The sequence below is a fragment of the Poecilia reticulata genome, chromosome 7, assembly GCF_904066995.2.
Source record: "Poecilia reticulata chromosome 7, P_reticulata-male-v2, whole genome shotgun sequence".
Classification (NCBI taxonomy): domain Eukaryota; kingdom Metazoa; phylum Chordata; class Actinopteri; order Cyprinodontiformes; family Poeciliidae; genus Poecilia; species Poecilia reticulata.
The window spans coordinates 13,579,656-13,607,178 of NC_088836.1; the positions used below are offsets into that span (position 1 = coordinate 13,579,656).

Genomic DNA, 27,523 nt, shown 5'->3' on the forward strand with positions numbered 1-27,523 from the left:
TCCTTTCGCTTGACGTCAGGGTCCTTTTTTTTAATATATATTTGGTCAAAAATGGGATCATTAGAGCTGCTTCTTCTCAGTCTGCACTGACAAACTACCTCTTGCTAAGCTCTCCAATCCCCATGGGTATGTTTGGGTTCTGAGGCAGAATGTCTGTTCGCGTGCCAGAATAGTCGAAATCCTAGTAGCGCTATAGGGAGGGCAAAATTTGTGTGAGCGTGCACTTTAGTCACGTCGAATATAGATAAATGTGCAGAAGGTAAACTGTCAGAAAGTATTCACAACCCTTCAATTTTTTCCACATTTTGTCAAGTTACAACCAAATCTTTAATACATGTATATGATTTTAGGACTTGGATCAATACTGGCTCTCTTTTCCTGATAAAAAAAATCCCTGGCAGCAAAGTCAATTCAGAAATCACTAAATTAGTACATAGAGTCCTTCCCCCTTGTGAAAGATGGCAGTGGCAGCATCATGTCTGGAGATGCTGGGAAGCTGGTCAGAGATGAATTAAAGATGAATGGAGTTAAATACGGAGGAATATTTGAAGGAAACCTGTTACAAGTGAAGATAGGTTCAGAGATGCTCGCCATCCAATCTGAGTGAACTTGAACTACTTTGCCAAGAAGGATAGGAGAAAATCAAATCATTATTAAGGAGTAGGAAGCTCTTTGAAACCGATTCCTGTGCTTCCAGCAAACAGTGGCTCTACCATTAACTCAGGAAGTTGCACCTTTGGTCCATCACAAAACATCTCAACAAAACCCACAGGATTTTAGGGCTACAATGTGAAGACTTTTTTTTCATGTCGCTGTGGTTGTTGCAGCTCTACCAAGCAGCACCTTACATCCAAAGCAGTCTGGGATGCAATCAACTTGTGGAACGTCACATGAAAAATGGAATAACCTGATTTTGTTGTTCATTCAGGGAACGAGGCTGCCCCACAAACAGACCAGCTCCCTGCAGAGTTTCTGTTGGTACGAAGCGAGCACACAGGGGGGGTCTGTATATATGAGAGGTAGATATTGCCTGTTTAAACCGAAGCTTATCTCTTCCACTAATCAAACACAGATACAGGCCCCGTTGTAGATTCCTGCTGGGTTCCAACATGACTGACACGGGGACAACCCAACCACCCCCCTCTGCAATATCTTAAGTTAATTAATACAAACAAGATCTGGGAGATGTCTGTTTAGCTCGGGATTATTTTACAATATGCAACCAAGAGTTGAAGTAGCTTAAAAAAAAAAAAAAAAAAGAAAGAAAGAAAAAAAAGTCTAGTTATAACTTTATGAACCTTCGGCAGATTAATCGACAAGGCTCCCAGTGTGTAGCTCAGTGAACCTTTCATGTCCCTGCCTCTCAAGGGAGATGCGTGTGTGACGGTGTGTGCGCTCGCCTCTGCGTATTTCAGGAAAAGCACAGGCAAACACACACAGACACGCTTGCAAAATTACAATGTTTATATTTTTTTTATTTTTTGTGAATTCACGGCTCACGAGAGGAGAACGTTTCTCCCTCCCCCCACCTCCCACCTCCCACCTACCAACACTTCTCTCGCTTTCCGGGAAGCCACGTACAGCCGCCGCGAGCAAGTCGAGCGGAAAGCTACTGATGGACAACCACCCCGGCTGCACCCGGACCCCAGCATCTGGCCCCGCTCTCATTTTTTATTACAGAAGAATAACAATAAGCAGGTTGCCGACCCCGCCGTGAGATTTTGCCACAGTTCTCTAACAGTCGGTGCAGCGGATGCGGAGAAATTTCCATTTTTCTGCATGCATATTTAATTGAGTTTTGTCCCAGTGGTGCGGAAATGATTTGTTTTTTGCTCTCTGTTCACTTGACTCCTCTTCGGAGTCGCTAACCCTGATTAAGACGTTCCCGTTAATTTCCCAGCGCACACCTTTTTTTTGTGCATTAATGGTTCTGATCGTCTAATTAAAACTTCTCAGCTCGGCTGCTGATCACCGCTCGTTGTGCCTCTGACCTGAAGTTTTAATTGCCGCATCAGAAGCGATAATAATAATTTTGAGGTTCTGATGATTAAAAACAATGCCATTGCCAACTAGTTGATAGATGGGGGCTTTCGGGGGGGGAGGAGGTGTGCGTCTGAGAGAAAGTTTATGAAGAGAGGGGAATTGAAAAGGGGACTTTTATGGTGGCTTTTCCATTGCGGGAAGACTAATGTACGTGAACGCGAATGTGAACTGCAGAGCATATGGGAATTTCTAAGCCTTCGTGTCCCACAGAGTGTTCCCGAACAAACAGATTTGGCTGGGTTTGGGAATCAGCTAGTCCCCACCTCAGACCTAAATCTGCCCCTGACTGATCCACTTTGGAGCTCTACCCACTTAGCAGGTTTTCCAGGTACAAAGTGATGCGAAATAGTGATTCTCCCCATTTAGGCTTCTTCTCTTTTTTGCTGTTTTGTCACGTCTTCAGATCACAAGACGACACCTAATACCAAAGACAACCTGGGAAAATACAAAATGTGGTTTTCAGATGATGATTTGAGCAATTAAAGGATAAAACTTTTGAAACAAGCTGGCCCTAGGTGGAAAAGTAATTGCCCTCTAAAATTAATAACTGGTTATGCCACCCCTGGCAGCAGCATCTGCTGTTTATGATGCGAGGCAATGAGTCTTTTCTTGTCAATGTGGAGAAATTTTAGCCCACTCTTCTTTACAGAATTGTTCTAATTGAGCCACATTGGAGGCCATGTTAAATATCTCAATGTGATTTGCATCCCCACTTCAACTAGGCCACTTTCTATAGCTGCTAAATTATGGACCTGCTGCTTCTTCAGGTCTCTGCTGCAAAACCGAAGAGCACTTTTGACCTTAAGGCAACTAACTTACAGCCCAACATTCACATTCAGGATTTTTTGGGAGACAGCAGAATTCATGGTCCCATCACACAACTACCACCATGTTTGACTGCAGGTATGACCCCCCCCTCACATAATTCTGTGTTAATTTTACACCAAAAATGATGGGGTTTTTTCAGTATACAGAATATTTTCCCATTCTGAAGTCCAACAGTCTCTTTATTATTGTGAAATTTCTTCAGTCTGAGCTATTCTATATTGCTTTTTAATGTCTTTATTCTTTTGTAAATCTACAATTTAATAAATATGGAGTTCAATATTTTCACACAGGGCTGCTTTGGTTAGCTCAACTTTGTTTTTAAACGAATTAAATAAAAAAACTCCATTTTATTTATTCAGATTTTTTTTGTCTGCTGAAACATTTAAGTACGACCAAAAAAAAAAGCAAAAAAATCTGTAGGAGTGCAATGTTTTTTTTCACACCGCTACAGTGAAAATGATTGGGCAAAGGCGAGAGACAAAAAGGAGAACAAGAGAAAAACCGATAAAGGAACATAAAAGGTGACAGCAGTCTGCTTATTTTCATGGAAAGATAGTGGCACAGGAGGTAAAATACAAGAGGCACATTGTTCATAAAGAGACGGAAAGGGGGAGAAAAAGGAACCTGGGCTGACTGTTGTTTTGTGTCATAAAACATGCTGTTGATGAGATTATATGATACGTGGATTACTGTCAAAACAGAAGAAGTGAGCTGGTTATGGTATTCGTTAAAACGGTACTTTCACACTGTACACAAATTGCACCGATGATAGGAAATGATTCAGGCATGTGACAGAGAGAGAGAAAGAAAGAGAAAGAGAGAGAGGGAGGGAGAGAGAGAGAGAGAGAGAGGCCTGGCACCCAGGAAACTGCCACCAGCACATTTTGTTCTTTTCTTTTTTAACTCGCTTTATTTCTATTGGATCTGTTGGGTTTTAACACAAGATCAATGCTTTGACTTTAAAACTTCTGCACAAACACACACAAAGCTTCATGCTGTAACCCCTCTATGTCCCACACATCTCTTTTATTATTAATCAGTTGCTTGCACATCTGCCTGCTTGTTTTTTTTCCTTCCATCTCTCCCATCAATAAAACACTTATTGCTTTTAGATCAGAATGTGACCTTGCACAGTGTCTGCGGTTTTCCTGACCTTGAAGGACCCGTTTGGACTGTTTCGCTCCGGCTCAGTTTGCGGGCTGTTATCAAACGCAGGAGGCCCTCAGCCATGCGCCGCGCTGCCGTCATGCCAGCGCAAAAACAACAAACACGGCACCACAGGACAAAGGCAAAAACAAAGGGGCCGCGGTGACGCGCTCGCCGACTCCGTGGGACAATAGGCTGAGGAAAAACAATGTGTATTTCGAGCGCAGATGGAGGAGGAAAGACACTGAACTTGAGGGCAATCAGGCAGGAAAGTTAAGATCTGAGGACAAATCCGCCCTCTGGCTTAATCACAAACAGGGTAATTATGGTTTTTCCAGAGCAGAGGACAAGCAATCTAAAATGGTTAAAGGGGAGTTAAAAAACACTGACATGAGTGACAAGAATCATCCTGACAGTGGCGCACCAAAACAGCCAACTTTTATTCAGTTTGCTGCTCTGGGTAATTTGCTGAACGCCACGCGAACTTGTTAAAATTGTACATCAAATCTGGACTCCCAGCTGGCACCAGATGATGACTTAATTTGTGAGCGTGGCAGCAGGAGGGGAGAACTTTGCTTTTTAAAAAAAAAAACAAAAAAAAAACACACACACACTCGGGCGCGCGCAATCCCCGTGCCCTCTGCAGGGTCGAAACAGGGGAAATCTATTCTCGCCGCTTTGTCTTGAGAATTACGTTCGGTTTCACGACACCAGAAGTGCAATTTGATAAGCCAACCGGCACGGTAAATGAGCAGACGACCCCTGTGTCCCTCCCCCCACGGCTGGCGCGAGAGCGAGGCGGCGTATAGTACAGTGGAGAGGGGGCTCGACGGTGCACCTCTCGAGGGCCCTTGAGCTAATATCTGTACAGATTAACTGCTTCAGTTGTATTTTGGTCACGGGGATCTCTTTGCCTTAGTGGCTTGTTGGGAGGGAGGAGGGGAGATGCGTGCTCATACAGTGTCAGTCAGATGGCGTTTTTATTTTTCTTCCTCTAGTGCAAAAAACGGGCCCTGTTTACCCAAGAGGTCAGGAAGACGGGCAATGCGTGTCATTGCGTGTTATTATTGTTATATTTTTTCCCTCTTTGCGGGCCGTGTTTAATTAATCAGATTCCAGAACTTCCGCAGCCGAGCGAGCCACCTTCGCCGCCTCGCGCGCGCGCGCACATTCGGCGCGTCAATCCTCCAGGGTAAACTCAGCACACGCTGCTCCATTAGTTATCAATTAAGACTGGAAGTCTCCACCTGGCTTACACACACAGACGAAACCGGCACACGCACGTGGCAATCTCCCTCCTCAGGAAGTTAGGCCAGGCTGGAGTGTGGGCGAGGGCGAGCGCTCGGCGTGTCCGCGCGGGTGGCACTCTTGTCCATGAGGTTAACCTTGATATGAGGCCCTGTCAGGCCTGATAATGTCAATCAATGACAAGCCCTCACAGATAACCCCTAATGTGAAGCCTAAAAAGCAAAGCTGTTTAGATCTTTAGACATGCCCTCCTTCAACAGCATATGAATTGAATTACAAGGAAATGAGCTGTGGCATTTCTTTAATAAGACTCTTAAGACATTTTGACAGCATATAAGGGCCGGTGCTGGCAAAAAAAAAAAAAAAAGGAAGAAAGAAAACGAAATAAAAGCACTGCTGACAAAGCCTTCTCACGACAAGAGGTGTTGTGATGAGCAGATTTGAGTCACTCATGAGTGGAGTGAAGGAAAAGAGAAGTAGAGACGAGGAAAAAAGGAGTGAGGAGAAAATATTTCCTTTTTTCTCAAACTACCGGAGACCTCTTAATTGATTTCCAAGGTTACGTTTCAAATTTGTTTTTCAGACACGAGGGCCATGTGAACGAAAGTGCACCTTGAAGGGATAGTTTTTTTTGTTTTTTTTTTCTTTAAGTGAGGTTCTGTTAAAAAGATTGTAAGCAGTTAATAGGTTACCTGCAGCAGACAGCTGTAATGAGCCGTTCCTGGAAGGTGAAGCTAACAGCTAGCTAGTCAGAGAGAGGCTGATACTCAAGCAAACTGCTACCAGGGTAAAACCATTCCTGTCCTACAACAGTCCAAGCAGTTCATGCAAAAAAACCCATATGAAACACCCTCTGAGAATGAGAGTGTCTCTGGTTAGACTGAGCAGCTGAGACAGGATGAGCGTAAATAAAACAGCATTCACCTCAAACTTAATAACAATGTAGCTTTGTACACAACATTCATTTTATGCGAGACATTTAGTATGATCAGAAATCTTGCCCCCCTCTCTGACTAACCATTACCTTCAGCCTTGGTGTTTTAAAAAACCCCTGAAAAGTTATTATTATTATTATTATTATTATTATTATTATTATTATTATTATTATTATTATAAATAAATCTTGGGGATTGGAGTTGCTTTACCACATTACAAGTCTATTCTCTCTTGGTATACTTATTAGCTTCAGCTTCTGGGAGAAAAGCAAAAAGGTATAAGAAATTTGCATAGTCCAACTATTATATTTTTTCACTTTAAATCACTTTAATTTGATATCAGTCAGTTTGTTTGGAAACTTCATAAACTTTGTTCTAAGAGAGGAAGTGGACAGCAGTTTTAAGGTTCCTGAAGTAGCTCAATGATGGCGCAGAGAGAGTTATCTACTTCAGAAAAAAAGATACATGGTTGTGTTATTAAAAATCTAAACTTTCCCTTTCTTTTCTGTTTTTATTCCAACTCATTTGGATAAAGTCAGTCCAGTCTGTCACGTTCACAGAGCCTGCTGACCTCCCCTTCTCCATGCTGTTTACCTCCTTTTTTCTCCTTGAAAAGAGAGAAGAAGGCGACATTAAGCCCCCCCCCCCCCCCCCCCCCAACCCCTGGAAAAAAAAGCACGTATTTCCAGACAGGATGCCTGTGCTGACAACATCGATCCCTGGCTACCATTAAAACATTTGCTCTGCCTGACAGACTTTCCTCTTTTGGACTTTACATGCAGGAGAATGAATCAAAGGTGCCTGTTAAAAATGTCAGTCCGAGCTGCTTGTCTGACTGTCCAAAAGTGATCAAAGGAAGTCACTTTTATCGCTTTCTCCTGCAAATTTCTACTCTTCCGAGTCTCCCTTTTATGCAGCACTATTAAATTTTTGATCAAAATACGCTGTTTACGTGGCTACGACGGGAAGCGAAGAGAACGAGTCTTCCTGCTCGTGGGATTCAGATTTTGCAAGCCCTGTGGCTGTGGCTCATATTTGCTACAACTTTGGTTTGCGATGTGCAGCTTTTCTCTGACAAGCAGGATGGAAGTGACAACAGCCTTTTCTGATCACACTAGACATTTTTAAGACTCTTCTACGTGTCTGTGCGGTTGGAGGCATGTGGGGAGCTGCGCAATCCACTGTATGTGATTAAATACTGTATGTTGAGTGGCTTTGACCAATATTAAGTGTTCATGTGCATGTGTGCAGGGCATCGCACTCAGAGCTCTCTGTCTGGTGGCTGCAGGTCACGTCAGTTTTTCTGAGAAACACGTTGACATTTTTCACACACTCGTGATAAAATGAAGAAGAAGAAGAAAAAAAAACAATCCGCAGTGAGCGGAACAAAAATTTTGTGCTTTTACACAAAAAAGTTTGACGTGAGCTAAACATGACAGTGACAAGCTAAACCAGCAACATTCGTGTTTCTGGGAGTTCAGTAGATGCAAGACTGTGCCATGGCTGAATTTGAAGGTGTGATAAAACAACACTCACATTAAAAAGGTGGGTGGGAATAAAAAAAAAAAAAAGACTGAAACGATGAAACAAGCAAAGCTGCTTTGCAGGGGAAAAAAAAAACTGTCTATTTTGGGTCTCAGTATACAAAAGGAAGTGCTGCTAAGTTGACTCAAACAAATAAATTTGCTTTTGATAAAACCACAGCGACTACTTTTGCATTCTACACCAACCCCACTTTGTTTCCTGCATCTTTATCTTCATGACTTGCCACATTTATGAGAAAGCCTCTCACTAAATTGTTGAGCACAAACAACTGAGAGGGTTTAAAAAAAAAAAACAACAAAAAAAAAACGGCTGCAGTTTGGATGTGATTCTTCTTTTATTATTATTATCTGAAAAGCGGCAGGTTAAAATGAAACTCGTGGAGCGCGCTCACCTATCCGCTCTGAAAACCAGCTGCCCGTTTTACATTTCTGCAACATTAATATTCCTCTTATTATTATTTTAAAGTGAAAACGGATACTCTGTTGAAGTGCAAATCTGATGAATTACGGGAGCAGATTGCTGCTATTAATTATTAAAACCTATTTTATAAATATTCAGGTCTGTCATGCATCTAATAATGAACGCTTTAGAGGAGGTTACTTCCTGCGCGCATCCTAATGTGTCAGAAATATCGCTTTTAATCACGCTCGTGTCAGCAAGCAAGCCAAGTTTGAGCCTGCCAACAACAACAAAAAATAAATAAATAAAATAAATAAAAATCCACCAAATCAAGGAAACTCAGGTGGCCCACCACCGTGCTCATCACGGCTCTTTGATTCACGTTGGTTCACGTGAGCCGGGTTTCTCTTGCCCCATCTGAAGACATAAGGAGAGCACCTCACCCTTCTCACTGTGGTAATTTGAATGGAGAATAATGCATCGGCAGCACTCTACCTTCTGGACACACCTAGTCCCAGCGCTACTGCTGCCATATGCTGTGTTGATACATATTCATAACACTTTCTCCCGTGTTAGAGTGTCTGTAAGCAATGGAGCCTAAATCACTTCAAGTGGGAAGAAAGAGAGGGGATGGAAAAGGAAAGTTGTAACGTTCTTAAACACTTTAAATTCTCCTTGCTTCCAAGGTTCTCGAACTGAGGTAAAAGTATAATTGGAGGTCCTCTGGTGGCCTTTATGGATATTCACAAGAGGCTATCAAAGTCGGAACGGGACCTTAAGCAGGCCGTCCATGATCGTAAAGCCTCCAAAGCAGCTGAATCAAAATGATTTTTGAGTGTGCCGAATATCCTCCACAGTGATAAAACGGTGTGACAGAGTGTTGTCACAAATGCTTGATGGAAATTGTTGCCACCGTCAGTTTCATAACCTAATCGATTTAGGAAGCCAGACTGGTTTGGATTGTTATTTTTCCCACTAATGAATGAAATCAACATCTAAAAATGGCTTTACATTGTTCTGAATGTTATGTATTGGAACTCTAACATGGGTTGTAGGGTTCCATGTGTGTGAAAGATTCAGATACCTCACATCCAGTAACAGTGCAATTAAAATGTATTTTAAACACACGGCAGCCATATTGGCTTACGATAAGAAAGAACCTTTGACTTTGAATTTCAACCTCATCTGACTTTCTGTTTTTCTAATTTGGACATTTTGACATCTGAGAAAAAATTAAGCTGCATATTTCAACTAAACAATGGATAAAGATGTATTTTTTTTCCCTTTTGTGTCTTTTTAATACAAGGAGCACAATGCAAAAGTCCAAATCCTGCTTTAGAATATCCTGGCATGATAAAACTACTTGAAGGCAGCAGTTTAAAAACTGCCTTGCTTCATTTCATCCAAATAAAACAAGTCTGGATTGTTGACAAAGCCTTCGGTGCTGCGTTCAAGAAGCTGTGTGAGTCAGCGCCAGTAGGCAGAGTTGGATAAACTGTCAGGTGGATGGTTTCGCTTTTACAAAATGAGTCGACGACAATGTACAACAACCTCCATACATCTCGGCAGCACTTGCACTCACCGGAGGCACACACAGACACACACTGTGGGGCACTCTGAGATTAACACTGTCAGAGCTACAATGATACCCCTTCATTATCTGCACACGGGCCCTCCTTCATGCGCTTGCCTGCTTCACTGTCCTCTCCACTGCTTCTCTGTGGAGGTAGTAATTACTAAAGCTAACATTTCTTTTCTCTGTGTGTCTCCAGTTTCCCTCCACTTCTCTGTCTTTTCGTTTGTTTTATGCAGTGCCTTGCCAGTTTTTTTTTGTGTTTTTTTTGCCAATACACACACCTCCACACACATGCACACGCACACAAGGAAAACAGTGAAGTGTGGATCGAAGCCCTGGTGTGACTCCCAGAGTCGCGAGAATATTTTCGGTGCCAAACGGATGCTCAAATAAAGACACAACGTGGGTCCCGACGTTCAGCTCAGTCATCTGGGTCAAACACATCCAAGAGTGAGATTCTCACAGTTTAAATTACCAGGTTTTCAGAGTATTTACAAAGAAAATGCAAAAAACAGAATGCTTTTCTTAGAAAAGCTAAGCGACAATTACTCCTACTGCTGCTTGTTGACTATTACAGTTAAGATTAATGGAACAGTTGCAGAAGAAATATTTAGTCTTTCTACTTAAACTTCAGTAAAAATCTTAACTTAGGTGTAATTTCCACATTCCTTCTATGCAGAATTGTATTCCTTTTTTTCAGTTCTGCTTTTTGTAATGTAATTGTGGAAGTTTAACAAGCTGATTTGACTTTGTTAATTAGTCGAGCTATTTGCTCAAGTAGCTATTACACTATCAAAAGTAATGGGCGGCACTCCTTCAGTGTCTTTGCCATAATTCTCTGGGATTTTTTTCTTCTTCTTGTAAGTGAGATAAAAATCTCTCGACCTTTTTTCAGCCAGTTACTGTCAGCGGAGGGTAACAGGTGGGGGGGAGGGGGAGGCACCGGGACGTTACCTTATTAAGTTAACAACGGAAAACTTTACTGGCTTTGAAACCGCGACTTTCTTAAAACTTCGGTACCAGCAACTGGCCCAACGCCTAACTCAGAGAAAAGCTTGATCTGCTACAGCAATATCTGTTCTACTACACGTTGTCAATGTAACAGGCTGGGATCAGAGGGATGTTCTCTCTTTCATGGCATTTTTCATTATCAACAATGCATGCACTCTTTAGCTTTCTTCTTCCTCTCCCGCTGGAAATATGGCTTTATCAAAGGTGATGGCTTGCTCAGGCGCATTTTCTCAAATGTCTTCTTCAGCCTGCCTGTTCCCAAGCTGCTCTCGGGCAAACGTCACTCAGAAAAACCGGGAAAGATTTGATGGCGAGATCAAAAAGAGAGGGAAGGACAGTGAGGGGGAACAAGGAGATTGGAGGGAAAGGCGTGTTGGGGTGGGGGGAGTTAGAACAGAAATGATACCCTCCTCCCTCCCCAGTGTCTGATACCAACGGGAGTGCTGAGGGTAATTCCTCCAAGCAGGGCCTGTGTTTTCAGACGCAAAGACAACAAAACGCAGAGCGCTGCCCTGAGACATCAAAATGGGCGATTTTGACTTCAGAGGGTCTTCAGATGCTTGAGGAGTTGTCAGAGTCGGGCCGTGGGGGACCGAGCGCGGAGAACAGAAGGTACCAGCAGGCTGTTAACAACCAGTGCGGGAACCACGCCAGAAAAGCCGTCTCCTCCCAAAATGCCAGTCGGCACCAGATCACTGAAGGCTTCAGCCAATCTGTAAAATCTCACCTGATCACTTTCATCTGTTGAAAGTTGAACAGCTTAAAAGTTTACCAGCTGCTCTGATGCTAAAAGTAAAAGAGCAAACTTAACACAAACACTTCAACAGGTGCCTTGAAAGGAGCAGCGGCGCAGCTCTTTGAGTCACACAGAGATCCCCATCAGCGAATCAAAGACCTGCTACTTTCTTTTGGGAAGACCCGAGCTGTGTTGTGACACGCTGAGAGGGACGCTCGCTTGCATTTTCCCCCCCGTGTTGTTCTCGCTCATTCTTGGAGCGTTAGGCTCACTCTAAATAGCCCGGAGGAGATTAGGCTGGCTCATATTCAAATGCACATTTCTCCCACTAAAAAAACTCCCCGCTTCACGAGCCGGGGGCCGAGAGGAGGCCCGCGCAGGAACGGCGAGTCAGAGGGGATCCTGTCACGCGCATAAATCAGCTGAGAGGAGAAAGAGGAGACAGAGAAGAAGAAGTGAGGGAGAAAAGGCTGAGGTAAAAAAAAAAGGAAAAAAAAGACAAACAAGTGTTGGCTCTGCTATATGGGTTTAGTTAGCTCCAGAGTTAGTGCATGAGTTATGGCTAGTGAAGGGCTGAGGGACGCTGTATTTATGAGGGGACTGAGTGAGTGTTAAATCCCTGGTAAGAAATAAAGTCGTCCCTGAGCGAACGGGGGAAACATTTCACTCGGTCTAAGAGGTGCCTTGGAAAAAAATGAAAGCCATCCCTCTTCCTGAGGAAGCGCTGTTTAGTATTCCCCTAAATTGCTTTATTTCTTTTAAAAATGCTGCACAGCACATCCAGGCATAAGATTCCCACATAATGAAAGCTTTGGAGGGAAAATGCCACCGTTTTATGGTATTTAGATGGAGAAGAAAAAAAAAGTATAACATGGTATTTTTTTATAATATTTTAAGCAGAAAAGCAACAACTACTCTCATCTCAGCTAAAATGATTTACAGTTATAAAAATGTTATCTATAACATCGTCGGATTTTGAGATACCAAACTTAATTAAACATCTTGTAGCAATCTACTCTTTATATAGCAACACAAACAAGCTGATATGAGTCAGAGTGTTTGTCTGGGTGGAGCCTTAAGCCTTAATAAGCCTGGACGTGTTTCCAAACAGAAAAGTTGTCTTTGTTGACAAGGATTTAAAAGTGTTCTTTCAACCAGCTGACTGACAGTGCACAGAAACAGTCGGGGGAGGGGCAGCGCCGTGTTACATCACGCAGCCGTCTCTTTAAAAAGGCTCTAAACTGCAGGATTAATATGATGAAAACCTCAATATCCTAAAACACGTTGAGATACCAAACCAGCACCTTTGAGTGTGAGAAAGATCTGGAGTGAGCGCACACTAAAGCATGTGTTCACAACTCAAGGAGAGGAAAAGACTCTGATTCCTCTAAAATTGCATGCAGATTCGCCGAGGGATCCTTGGCTAAGCAGAGGCTGCCAAAATACACACTGCACTTGTTGCAGAGGAAGAGTTCATCCAGGAGTTTTCCATTGTGGTTTTTACTCAGGGAAGAGAAGTCACTTTCAATCCAAATATTCCTTATTATCTTTCTAACTAAATTAATATTATATCCATTCATCCAGTTGTGTAATTCTTGGGGAAGAAAAAAAAAAAAAAAAAAGAACACGTCGCATGTTAAACAGATTTGGGAGGCTAGAAACAAAGGAAGGCTCATGACCAGAGGAAGAGGAAAAGCTTAACGTTGCACATTGTGCACGTCCAAGTTTCACACAGACCCCTCTCCAAACCCCTGCAGTAGTAATAACAATTATTACTTAAAAAGGCAATATTTTTACATTAACTTAAAAGGCTATATCTTTTTCTTCCCCTCAAGCCTGTGCGGCCTCACTTACCCTAAGTATCTTCATAAATCAGCGGTTACTGTTAACATGTACTCCACAATTCAGTCATCAATCTCCTACCAGGTCAGAGTGAAAACAGAGGGGGAAATGTCTGCTTAGTAAAATGTCTCTCTCGTGAATGCTGCTACCACCACCCACTACTCAAAGACAGAAACACACACACACACACACAATGTGTGCACAAAGCAGCAGCGTATAGAGCACATCAGTTAAATAATAAACACGCGCCAGGCACACGGCAACTGGAGCGATCCTATGGGACGCGGGAGCGGTTGCCAGATCGCCACGGTGATGCAAGCCAAATTCAATTGTCACTCTGCTGCTCCCATTTGTTCTCAAAACAAATAAACAGCGAAAGCGGGGAGTTGGAGAGCCGGGCCAACTTCTGCCTCCACGAGAAATCTCAGGCCCAAGCCGAGAGGCGCTCGGCTGCCTGAGACGCAGACGTCAGGGCCACATGGAAACCTCTGTTTACGTTCACACACAGTGTGTGTTTATTTAAGCAAAAAGGGGAGAAAATCGAATTGTACCACAAGGAGGATTACTCTTCTCTCCAGAAGGGAAGAAAGAACTCTTGGATTGGCTTTTTTTTTCCCCCTAACAATTGCTATTTACATGAGCTAAAAGTAGAAAATCCCTCCAGTGACGGAGCAGTTCATCACAGTATCAGCACCAAAACAACCGGATGGATTTCAAATAAGTCTGCTGACAACACTGTGACAAATCCAAAAAGATCTGAACTTTTTCTACTTTTTAAAAGTCATGTTTTAGTGGCTAAACCCGATAAAAACACCAACCCCCCCAAAAAGTTACTATATTTTAAAGTTGAGCTTAAAAAACATTCACCCTGATGGAATGTCAGGTAATTAAATGTTCTGTATAAATTAGTGAAATTGTAATTCAAAATAAAAAAAAGTAATTCAATGGACTTTTTATTTAAAAAAAAAAAAAAAAAAAAAAACTGCTGTCCTTTGACTCAGAGTAATAAATGTGACACATTAACGGACAAGGCCTCACAGAACAAGTCAGAGAGAAAAGTTAAACACAAAGGAACAGTTCAACTCTAAATGTCTGAATGTGTACAAAAAGTCGCTAAATGTTTTCCAGAAAACGCACATTACACCTGCTGTTTCCTGACTCTCACGTGCACCGTCTTTGACACCACCCACCACATCACTACACATGCGTGCCAACTGCAAATAGTAGCAAACTCGTTCACCAGTACGTAACACCCAACTTGTGAGTGTGCGTGTGTGTGTGTGCGTGGGTGTGTGTGTGTGTGTCTGTGGGGAGGGGCAAGGGTGGGGGGAGGGGGGTTTAGAGGAAGGTGTGTATGTGTTGGTGTGAGTCTTACCTGGCAGCAAAGCGCCCTCAGTGCTCTGTCTCACCTCTCCCTCCTGCCCTGGAAGAATTCTCTCCACAAAGCAAGGCATTTTCTCCACAACTGCTCTCTGCCAAGGCTCTGCTCCCTCTCTCCCCCTTCTCCCTCCCTCTCTCCTTCTCACTCCTTACCTCTTTCCCACTCTGTCCTCCTCTTCTCTTGTCTGTCTCTCCTCCCTCCTTGCCCTCCCCCTCTGCCTGTTCTCACAGATGTCGAGGCTGCGCGAGTTTACCCACATTACCAGTAGGGGTCCTTCATCGCCCTTCTCCACCCCACAACCTCATGGGAGAACAACGAGCGCGCGCACGCACACACACACACAGGCCACTTAACGGGTGCCCTCCTGTCACTGCTACAATGAGAGCCCAGTGCAGCACACTCAGAGAGAGAAAAAGAGAGTGAGAGAGAGAGAGAAGGAGAGAGAGAGAGAGACAGGTGTGAAGTGGGTGGTGTGCAGCAGGGGCCGGCCCTCGGCCCTTTCCAGACCCGCGCAACCCTGAGAAGCTCCTCGAGTGGGGTAGCACAGTAGTAGTGGATCACACAAGCTCACAGACACTCACGGGGATATGAGCACACAGATTGACTTACGGCAGATCCCTCAGAGCCGGCAGCACATGAGGAGAGACAGACACTGTTTGTGGGCACGCACACTTTCACTTGTTCTTAACACACACACACACACGCACACACGCACGCAGATACAGAACACAACTACTGCTGCTGCCGCTGTTGACAGTGATAACATGTGCTTTGTGAATACTGTCTGTGTGCGTGTGTGTGTGCGTGTGTGTGTGTGTGTGTGAGCGTGCATGTACGAATACACACGGCTGTGTTCGAGCAGATGCCTAATGTATTTCAGGTCTCTGTTCTGTTCGGGTTTTTATTTTTTTGTGCTTTAAAAAAAGAAAGCTGCGCTCATTGACACCGGCATGTCAGATTTGGAGGCTCTCAGTCAGTGTGCAGTGGGAAATTTCTAGTTTCTCTTCTAGTTGTGGGGGCAATTTTCACATGGCAATATCAATACTGGCCAATATTAGCTGTGTGAAGAATGCTGTACCTCCTCTGTCCTTTGAAATGGGTAAAGAGTTCCCTCAAACAAGAGATTGTGATCAAGACATGCACCGATAAGAGCGTTGTGGCCAGTGTCTGATTTTCATGACAATTAGTGATCATTTATCATTACCATGTATAAAGAATATCTAATGGCAAGAATCAGCCATATTACTAATGTGTACTAATATGTATGCTCAAAAAGTGATATTTTATTTAATTTTTATCACCAACTTAGTTATCATCCTGATAAATACAACAGTATTTTGTATTTATCATAAATTTGCATAAAATGTCCTAACATTTTATTGATGTTGTTCTCAACCCAAAGCAATATTTTATTAATCATGACTTCAATCCATCAGCATTTCTTACATTTGTGGATTTTGCTGTTTAAACTCTTTTGCAACCTTTGAAGCTTGTCTGACGCGTCTTTATACTGAAAAGGCTGATTTTGAGTCTTCTTCCAACATAAACAAATTTCACATTGAAGAGAGTGTTTGGCAACTGGCAGATTTTCAGCTTGACCAACCTTGACCAGCAGTTCCCTCAAACTCAAAAATCCAGGCCTGCACTATGACAAAGTGTACGATACGTTTACTGACTAGAAAAAAAAAAATCGTCCTTGGGGTCAATGGCAGTCAAGCTGAAAGTGGGCAATTCAGTTGGCATAAGGAGATCATTTGATCAAAAGTTTTGTCTGAATTTCTCCGTAGATTGTAAAAAAAAAAAAAAGTATTTGAGAAGAGTGAAAAGTTCAACAAACAAGCGAAAGCAGTAAAACAAAAACTGCATGGAACTTGATCCCTCATTTTTATCAAATATTGCCCAACTTTTATGGTGCTTTAAAATGTGGGGAGATTGCATGCCCTCGCAGGATCAGAACAGTAATTATCAAGCCGAGCGTGCATAAGGTCCTGTTTTTCCATTTATTGCTGCCTGAAACAGGATAAGGGTATCTGCATTCAAGGCGTAATATCCCGGACCTGCAGTTGGTGTCATTTGAACAGAGGGTGGATCGCCTTTATTTGAGTCAAACAAAACCCTCTAATGACACAAAAAAAAAGTAGCTGGCGGTTTCAGCTTCCACGCCCAATCAGGGCAGGCCGCCTTAAAAATGTTGGCAATCGGTAATAAATAAAGTAGGATTTTGTTAATCCAGGACACGGATGTTGGATAAAGCCACAAACTTTATTTGAGGGTGACGAGGTTGTGCTTTTACTTGTATCTGATCAGGTTTTGCATCAGTTGCAAATCTCCCCTCACAGCAAAACTGAAATCAAATACAGGCTTTTTTTAGGCTGATAAAGGAAACCCGTGTGTATTTACTGGAAATAAGAATGATGCACTCGGTTCATCGTGCTTGAATGCAGCCCCTGTATTAAATGTGGGAAGGAGAAGTATCACAAGGACATGTAAAACATACCTTAAATAGACTACAAATGAAGTCACTTAACACCCACTCGTTCCCTCGCCACCCCGTGCTCTGTCTGTCTTCAACAAAAAGCTTGTGTTTGACTATCTCCCTCGCTCTGGTTCATAGTTGCCTTTTTGCTTTTTAAACAGACACCTCGCCTGTCTCTGCGCGGGAAAGCGGGGCACATTTATCCTTAAATGGCTCCTTTTGACAACTGATCTGTAAATACAAGCCGATATGCGACTTCCCTCTTTCGCACAGCTTTTTTTTTTTTTTTTTGCTGCCTGACTTTCTCCCTTTCTCCAGTCAGACACACACAGGCACACATACAGGCACACACACAATATGAAGGTCTTCCTATGACCCCCCTCACACACACATCCACGCATTTAACCCCTCATCCCCCTCCCTAACTTCCCCAACTCCATTCCCTCTCTGCCACTATAAAAACACAAATATGCCATAACTCAGGCAGCGCTGCCACATCGCCTCCATCTTGCCCTGTACCGGGGAGGGGGAGGCCTCTCAGGAAGGTCACCAACAAATGGTTTTCCGATTCACTGCCCCTGAAATAATTTTGTGTATTAAAACCTGAATCTGCACTTTCTGGCCTGAAAGCTTTTCTAATTATTCCAGTGTCCTTGGGACAGACACAGATCCTTCACACGCCGGGGGAAACAAGCTATAGAGCAACCACTACAGCCACAAACACCCCCCCCACACCCCGTGCCTCCACCCCATCCACACACACACACACACACCCTCCTCACCCCTTAGCGCCACCTCCTCCCTTCCTCCCTTTCTCTATCCCTCCATCTCCCCACCTCCTCTCTTCTCTGCTCTCCTCTCCTCTTTACAGCCCCCTCTTCCCTCCCTCCCCAATCTGTTTTCAAAGCGTGTCTGTCCTTTATTAAATTGTTTTCTTTTCCACATTATCAGTTGCCATGGAGACCTCATCTCTCGGATTATTTGAATTTCATTATATCTATTGATTTGGGAGCATTTCATCTTTTTTATTGTTTTTCTGTCAATTTTCGAAACGAATAACCATCTAATTTGCGTCAGCGCTGATTACGTTCGTCCCTCAATAGAGGTCGGCAGCTGCGCCAGGGAAACAAATCAATGGAAAAACATCATAAAACTCGAAAGTACAATCAACCAGGATATGGGTGACATTCCGTGGTTGCTGAAACGAAGTCATCAAAAAATATATACTTTTTTTCCCCTCCTCTGCGCCTGTCTGCGTGTGTGTGTGTGTATGAGGGGAGAGTGAGGAGGACACATATGTGTCTGGGTAGATATATTACTATATTTCAGTATATAATATACTATGGTAAATTTCCATACTGATAACAGCCCCTCCCTGTCTGACTAAAACAAAAATTGCTTACTGTATCTAAATAATTTATGTAATTTTAGCATTTCTATATAAATTTTTTAATAAGCTGCTCGGAGCAAAGTGGCCATTAACAAAACACACAGCTGTCCAATGGGCTAAGCCCAGCAGATCAATTGCACTTTTTTTATGACATGATAAAATGCTTTTAAAGCAATTTACACAAATATGGAAAAAATGACTTCATGGGCTTCATTTATTCATTAGGACGTGTATTAGCGAGAGAAGGGGAACGAGAAAATCTTACAAAAAGCCAGACAGGAGAGATCGTCTTGGCCCTAACTGGAACGGACTTGCTGCCCTCTCCACAAGGACATAAAGTTTCATTACTGATGCACGCAGTCAAAGGCAATTTAGCAAACACATTGTGCAAAAGAAAACATCAGCATATTGCAAGTGTTCTTGTATTAGGGCGAACCTTGCTTGTTGTTTTCCCATTTTTATTCTTTTTTTTTATGGGGGAGCAAGCAGGTAGGGAAGTGATGAATCTTTTTTTTTCTTCTCCCCCCTCACCATCACCCTGACCGGTGTCACCCTGACCCAAAAGCTAAGTGGAGGTAGCCTCGCTCGCTGGGATGCATGAATCCTGGCCTGCAAACCGGAGCCAAACTGAGAACTACACAGCAAGGCCCTGCAAGCTGAGCCTCAGCTTTAGTAGCTTATTATGGGGAGAAGCACCAACACATACACATATGTAAAAGGCGTCTGGATGGTTGGTGGTGGAGGGAAGGGGCGGGGGGGGAGGAGAAGGAAGAGGGGGGCATTTAGAGGCTAATCTTATTTCAAAGCATCCTCTTCATGTGAGCCTGAGCTGCTCCTGGTAAAGGCTCCATGTTTGCAACACATGTCTGCCTTCGACAAAGCCTGTCCTGCTCAGGCCTTTAAAATGGGGGTGCTAACAAATTAGCTTTTTATATTTATTTGTGCGTGGGTGTGTCAGATGGGGGTTACGGGGAGGGGAGGGGGGGGTCTAATTTTCTAAGGCACCAGTTCTCGATCTGAGTGCAGAGGAAGAAAAAAGGAAAAGGCTAAATGTTTAGGAGTCACGATTCTTCTCCTGATTGCCCTGGCTGTCTAAGTTGTGCAAAACATGACCCTCCCCTCCCTCAGCCACGACAGAAACACGGGCGACTGGATAAACACTATTTTATGCACTGACTAGATGAATCGCCAGACAGTGATTACAGTCCTCCTCTCGCCCCGACAAAGCTCCACGATGTAGGCATATTCTGACACCAAACCGCACCGGCGTATGGTGTGGGTAACGCTGCAGGTGCTCGACATGTTCGTCGGTGTCTCTCCCAGTCGGGTAAATATAAATATTATACCCTAACATCAATGAAATGCCCTCTCTCCTGCCTTCTGTGATGTAGCTGACACAGGACCTGTTGGTCAGTGTTGTTGCGTGCCGTCGAATGCTGCTGCTGCAGCAGGCTTTGTGCCGAAAGTTTGAGGATTTTTTCTTTTTTGCTACCCTTGCAGTTTGGGCTTCCCTCTCGCCAACAAAATAAAAATAACAAGCGCGCGACTCAAACTAAACATTCCCACACAGCCGGTTGCTGCGGAGGCTGACACCAACATGCCGCACTCAGGCAACGCAGTACAGAGGCAACGTTTAAAAGAAACGCTGAGAGGAAAATCACAAGTCAAGACAATGTAATATACAGGTTCATGAGACATGACATTTTTGCTAACTCTTTAGCCAGACTGAGATTAGTCATTTTTCTGTTTTTAGAAGACAAAAAAGGTTTCATGAATCCTAAAGTGTGTTTTAAAGAACTTGTTTTTATCACAGAATAATTGAGGTTTGAATTTTCCATGATTTGCAGCTTTTGTGTCTGATTTTGATGTCAACTTGGTGCCAAATTTCACAATAAGAGTTTAAAAAAATCTTAAACTTTTAAGTAATCCCTCTTCAGAGTAGAATTATCCTTTTTCAGGTGTGATCATTTCGTTTACCTTTGCTTTGCCAGTCAGATGCACATGAACGATTTTGTGTCATTAGCAGAAAAATGATTAACCAGTCATGGTATTTTCACAGTGTCAGATCAGAATAAGCATTTTAGATTTTGAATTAAAGATGATCAAATACACTCCAGACTCATTATAAACATTGAAAGGTCACCTTAGTTTAGTGCCACTAAAAACTCCAAAGCAGATGTCAACTTTAGCATTATTAGCAGGTAACGGTGAGCTAGTTTCAGTATTCTCAGTGAGAACATATCTTTCTAGTATTTTATCTCTTACTCTTGCTAAAACTGCTTGCTGTTAAAAGACTTAAAAGTGACGGAGATTCTGTTATCAACTGTGGGACGAAAAAACAACGTTAGCTGGCTCTGTCAACACAACAGTCTGACTCGAGAACCACTTCCCGGCTTTCTTCAAAATAAGAGCGAGCTGAGTCGTACTTTTTTGAGTGATGCATTTCACTTCGAAGAGAAATACAGTAGCATTTCAAATTGCGCGGCATCTTGTGTTATGAGATCTCCTGTTACATCCCTCCTCTACAGTAATTCATCTGCCTGGACCGTGCCCCAAAAGTGGTGCAGTAAACCATGTTGTCAGTGTCCGAGCTCTAAAAAGCCCAATTACAGAAGACCTCGACTGAATAATTTAAAGAGCATAATTATTGACCTCTATCTGAATTCCTCTGAAAGGTACATTAAGATATAGAAAAGCACAGGAGGTGGAAGAGGAACCGAGGGTAAGAGAGTGTGTGTCTCCCCAGGCCTCCCTAATGCACTCTCCTGCTGTACTCCAACTTCCTGTGGACCCCTAATGTGCCCACTGCTCACTGGCCTGATGAACACTGCAGTTAATGAGGCCCCTGTTACTGAAATGAAGTATCTTTGAGAAAAAAAAAATCAACAGGCATTACTCTCAATCTGAATCCTGCCCACTTCAGTTTCAGACACATTTTTGACACAAGATGCACATTGTTTGGAAATCTGCAAGAATGCAGACATTTTAGAGAAAAAGTGGGCTTTGGTGAGCTGAACTGGAATTAGAGCAGGTCAGTTGACAGAAGCTAAAACAAGTAGTTATAATTGGACAGAATTAGAAAAAAATATATAACATTTTCCAAATTTGTCTAAGTGTGGGACTGGGTTCAGTGTTTGTGCTACATGTGCATGTCTGTGAATGTGGTCGTATGTGTGAATGGCAGGAGGCAGAGGGGGTGGTTGCTCGGAGCTGGCTTGAGGGGGGAGGATCTAGCAAGATGAGACCTTTTTAATTAAAGGAAAATATTTGTGTTTGCGTAATATCGCTGATGGAACCTGGAACAATTTAGAGAATTCTGCTTCCTAAATGGCTTGCTCTTTAAAGTGATTTGGGGTATTTCCAATCCTCTTTGCATACATGCATTTTTAAAATTTCAATTACGCTCTGCAGCTCTTAAGATTCACAGCTTCTACGTGTTTTTTTTATTTTATTTTTTATTTTTTTGCGAACACGACATTTCCTGCTATGGACAATTCAAAAAAGAAAAGTGTTTATCTGCCGCAAGATGCTGCCGTCTCCGCTCTGTTCCAGTCCGGGAGGATAGAGGGCAGTGAAATAATTAGGCGACTTCTGCAGTATCCTGAATGCCAAGGACAGGTGGATTAAAGTATTAAAACAATCGCATTTCAGTCTTGAAATAGTCCAGTGCACGACTCAGCACCATGCGCCTCTGTTCAAGTTCAGCTGCCAGCTCCATAACGCCACAGGAGAGGGCCGGGAGGAAAGAAAAAAAAAAAACCCAATCCCATTAGCTACGTACATCTCAGCAGACCTGCTGTAAACGTGAGCAAATCTCACTGATGATTATCCCCTCCCCAAAGCTCTCAGATGATAATACATAATCGAACGGCGCAGACGTTTTCGGCATAATCACACCGTCAATTTGGGTTTCCTCCCCATTTGTGTCAGAATCTGCTCTAACTGGAGACACCAGAGGACACATTTACCCCACAGTCTTCTTCATTTAGAGAAGAGAGTCACCTACATTAGGGGAAAATTATTTAGGGAAATGGTTGAAGCTATTTGCAGTTTTATTCTATTTATGGAGCAAACGTTTATCTGGTCAGTGGGGTAACATTTGGGAAAGTGGATGCTTGACTCGAAAACTCAGAGGTTAAAAATGCAAAATTATTGAAGAAAATACTGATTATACCAGTAACATGGATCTAAATAAAATTTTAATCTTCAAAACTTTTTATTAATGAGCTTGCTAGCATTATTTGAATTACTCCTTATCAGCAAATGAAACAGATCCTTAGGAGATAGATTAATTTTGTCAAGTGAGAAGCTCTTTAAACTGAAGCATGTCTTAAAGAACAGCAGGAGAAAGATAAGGAAAAAAATCGAGGCGGTTTTCTAGAAAGAAAAAGCATTACAGTAATTTTGGTCTTATTTGTTTGAAGGAGTAGTGTACACATAAAGAGCCCTTTTCCAAAAAAACAACAACTGGCAATAATTAAGGTGAGCTCTTGAAGAAATCTAAGCCTCTTAGCCCACCTTCTGCCATCTGTGGCTCCAATATGAGAGCTCTTACAGGTTCTCCTTTTTTCCTCCTCCTGGAAGGAACAAGGAGTTAAAAAAAAAAGTGTTGCCTAGTCTGCAAGTTCACGTTACAAAGTCAACCTGCTCCCACAGCCACGCCATGAAGGTGGAATAAACCATCTGTGACAGAAAAAGGAAAAAAAAAAAAAACAGGAAGCTGAAAGAGCAGAATGAGAGAGAGGAAGAGAGAGAGGGAGAGAAACATGTGCCCTTCACTCTCCCCACAGTAAAGACGCTCTTAACCAGGTCTGACAGCTAACAGATCCTCGGCAATTGGGGTCAGTTAAAGGAAAAGTAGCTCAAGTTTTCTTGGGGCTTTGGCTTCATAGATGTTGAGGAAATGCTGCCCACTGCAGCATCAAAGGGGATTATAGGGACAGGGCCATCTGCCATCTGCACCAGAGTAAGCCTGAGCCCTTTTATGTTTCTGCGCGCATGTTTGTGTGTGTGTTTAGCGAACTGAAGACGGCGAGACAGAGACAGTGTACTTTTAACTTAAAAGGGCAGCAGAGGTGGAGTGGGGTGGAGTGTGTGCTGGGGTGACAGCTTATTTAAACCCAGGCTGAGGGGGATGGGGGGGGGCGGGGCATTAAAGGTTAGCATCATACCAGTTAAATGTGACACTTTGAATCCAACCTTCAGCTTTCTACGGCTTCAGCTATAGCAACAATTAGAGGTGTAACAAGATCGTCACAGTACTTAAACACCCAAATACTTCTCGTCAAAGTGAAAGTCTGTCTTCCGAAGCTCTATTGAGTTCTCATCTCCATTTTTTATTCTTTTTTTTTTTTTGCTGAAGGAAGGGTATACTGGTTTGATGAACCGCAGCATATTTTAGACACTTATTGTGAAGTAAGACAGGAAGTGGTTCTAGAGTTGTCCCCGATGTGCCCGATGTGCTGACATAACTTCTGTTCAAGGTGACTGATATAATCCTGATTGTAACACAACTGAAAACACCGACCACTTGTTAAGCATCGTTTTAGCTATCTGGTAAAAAAACCAAACAAACTGAGAATGTCAGAAATGCCTCTCTGCAAAATGACACAAAATTAGCATCTGATTCATGACTTCTTAAACTAAAGGATTGTTTCACTGTTTAAACGAGCTTGATCAAATACTGTTAGAATATTAGGACTGGCACACCATTGCCAGCTAACACTTAGAGTAACGAAACTTGAACCGGGTAATTGCACAATTTGATTTATAAACTCACAAAATGGGAAGATTCTCAACATTTGTTTTTACATCAGAACCCCGCTAGAATTAGATGAGTCATATGGACCGCAGTCATATGGGCCAGTCGATCTTTGATTGTAAAGAAACAAATCTTGTCTCGATTCTCCCTGAAAACATACCCTAATGCCTTTTGTCATCCAGGCATAACGTACAAGTTGTTTTTGTTGCGGCTTTATTGGAACACAGTGCCAAACGTTATTCCCCCTTCAGATCTCTAATTTGTTTGGGGTCTTGTTTCTGGCCTCCGCCTGAGAGTGTTTTTTTTTGCTCAATAGTCTGCTACCTTTTAGCTGAGCCGCCCAGTGCTTGACCTGCTGCCGACGCTTATTTTCGGCACTCTAATTGTCGTTTAATCACATATCAACCTGTCATTTAAAGACCCCCTTTTTTTCAACAGAAGGGGGGGGACATTTGCATATGTTGTAAAACTAATTCCGATTGAAAGCTCCAGTGGCTGTGAAAGCAGCCACTCTCTCTTCTACTTTCACACCCGCGTAGACACAGTTAAGCACAAGAGAGTAAAACACCCACACACACACACACACACGCAGACACACGCACAGTCTACAGTATCTCACCTTAACAGACAAAAACACACATAGGCAAACGTTCTACCTGATTCTCTCGATTGAGGTGGTTTTATCACATTTGTTAACAGTGTGTGGTGACACATAACGTGTTAGAGTAGGGACAGCGACGAAAGTGATTCGGGGAGCACGTGCTCGCGCGAGCCAAAGCAAAGGTGACAGTGAACGTATAGTGTTGTAGAGGAGTCAATTAGAGTTAATAATGTATCACTCTTTCAAATGTTGCATTCATTTGTTCACACTTAGATAAAGCTAGCAAAAAAGAAAAAAGAAAAAAAAAAAAGGTTGTACCGGGTGTGCTGAGCAGACTACGCCACATTTACATTATCGGCCTTATACATCGAGGAGCGACGTTCCGCTTGAGCGGTGGCGGTGGAGTGACGGGCTGCGGGGTGGGAGCCGGTGGGGGTTGGGGGGGTGAGAATCATGCCTTTCAGGCCCAAGTATTGCCAGTCCTCAGGAGGTCTCCCCCTCTAATTACAGAGTGGGAGAAAGACAGCTCTTTGTTCTACCCTTTAAAATGTTAATTGATAAAAACCGAGCCAGGGTGGAGGGTGATGTTACGGGCAGATAAAGGTGAGCGAGATTATTTTTGGAGCTTAGGGCCCTTTTTTTAACAGGACGCACTAATCCTGTTAGACGCCGCTTTGCTTCTGCAACTCTGCCTTTCGGGGCCTGGCTGAGTTGTAAGTGCTGCAAGTGTAGCACTTCTTCAGGTGGCAGAGAGGGCCGTAAAGGCAAACTTTGTCACAAAAACTGGCAAGCAATCACAACCTCGAAGAGGAAGTGGCATCTCGCTGAAATTCTGAGGAACCTTAATATAAACCGCACAGGACTCCAAACCACTTACATATTACAGAACATTAGTCGTCTTGCTTTAGGTCTATTATTAGCCTGGGGTGAGATTTGTGTGGTACTAATGATGACAAGCAAAACAGTGTCTTTCAAAAGTGTTCATAACCCTTGAACCTTTTCACATTTTGTCAACTCAAGCTTCACTGAATTTCATGTGGCAGACCAGCTAGATGTAAAAGTGACATGCAAATGTGTTCACACCTTTTTTCTCTGACGGCACTCAATAACATACTGAACAATTAATAACATTCAGAAATCCCCTATTTAGTTCATTTGTACCCTCATGTCTCTTGCAGCTCTGAATCGTCCACCTCGTCTTTCACTGTGGGAGTGGTCTGTTCGTTTACCACGACACAGTGGTTTTTTTTGTACGCAAGTCAAAAAGTTAAAGTTTGACTTCATATGAAGAGACGTTTGCCTTGTCACCTAAATGCTTTGTTTGTGTGTGTGTGGTGAAATAAGGTTCATAGCTGTAAGGAAACAAACAGAATTGGACATTTTTAATCTTTTTTTGCACTTTAACTTGACTGCCGGGTCAAATTGACCCGAACAGTATCGATGTAACAAGTAGACGCAGGGGGGGCTGCAAATGTGTAAAATGAATACATTTTCAATTTATATGTAGAGTTCACCTATTAAGACAAATAGAAAAAGTTTCATGCAATAAAAATACTTGCAACTATTTAAAAAATATTTTTAAACTTTGAAACGGGTCAATTTGACCCGCAACATAATAGGAGGGTTAAAGAATAGTTTTCACCTAATGATGGTGTGAAATCGGGACTGACTTTGTCCGTTTCCTTCTTAAAAACAGTGAGAACAATAAGTTCCATTTCTACTTGTGCAGGATCGGCCAATCTTATTTGTCAGCAGTTAAGTAGCTGTAACAGGCTTTGCCATGGCTGTAATCTGCTTCTGCTCGTTTAGGCTACCTGGAGTCAACAGAGGCTGAGAAGTGCTGCTACAGTGGCCAAATGGAGTCTGAATATGTTACAGAGGCAATTAAGCATGTTGGTGTGTGTGCACGCACACGGCAGTGTCAAAGGGGCTTAGCCGGGCCAAACACGCCTCATTGAAATGTCCATCTTAAAGCCACCCAAGTTCCTCATCTCCCCGCCTCCCGCCCTCCGACAACCAAGATGCTTCAAGACTGTCAAAAGCATTTTCCACAAAGCTGAGGAGGGGCCGAGGAGAAAAAAAAAAAAAAAAAACAGGACCTGCTACTACTGTCACACGCAAGCTCGTGCGTGCACACGCACACACTCGCTAGGCTGTCAGGTAAATTAGATCTGAAAGCTGACAATTTCTGACCATATTTCCTTGATTATTTCAAACAAATGCACACCAGCCGCTCTAAGGAGATTAAAGTGACATAAAAGTCCCGAGTGGGAGGAGGGAGGGCAGAGAATCCAGGTCACCCCCATTTGTCCCCCTGCCTGACAGCAGCTATATCGCTATCCAATCCAATAAAAGTCCCCCCCCTCCTTTTGCTTTAATTAATTTTACAGCTAGCTTGCTTAATTACTTTCAATCAAAATCCTCTTGCCATCACAAAATTAGAAATGGTTCAACTCCATTAGTCTAAATTCTTCATTTACATACACAAAGACTGTCAGCTCTTGCTAAGCAAACGGCCTCCTGCTTGATGAGATTGTTTTTTTCCTGCACACTCTATCACTCTCTCAGTTACACACATGCATACGACTGATGTTCTCTTTTTTTC

At 42.9% G+C, this 27,523-nt stretch overlaps 1 protein-coding gene across 8 annotated transcripts in view; it reads right to left on the reverse strand.

Annotated features, from left to right (window-relative positions):
- casz1 (castor zinc finger 1) overlaps positions 1 to 27,523 on the reverse strand; it is a 219,372-nt gene that overhangs the window by 47,174 nt on the left and 144,675 nt on the right. For 3 of the 8 annotated variants that reach the window (XM_081608911.1, XM_008413415.3, XM_008413414.3), the window contains exon 1: positions 14,685 to 14,996. The exons of 3 other annotated variants lie outside the window; for them this stretch is intronic. In XM_081608911.1, the coding sequence (XP_081465037.1) occupies positions 14,685 to 14,763 (79 nt within the window). In that variant the 5' untranslated portion in view covers positions 14,764 to 14,996. Of the gene's footprint in view, positions 1 to 14,684; positions 14,997 to 27,523 lie in introns of those variants that run through there. 2 more of the 8 variants (XM_081608912.1, XM_008413418.3) reach the window with 1 other exon arrangement.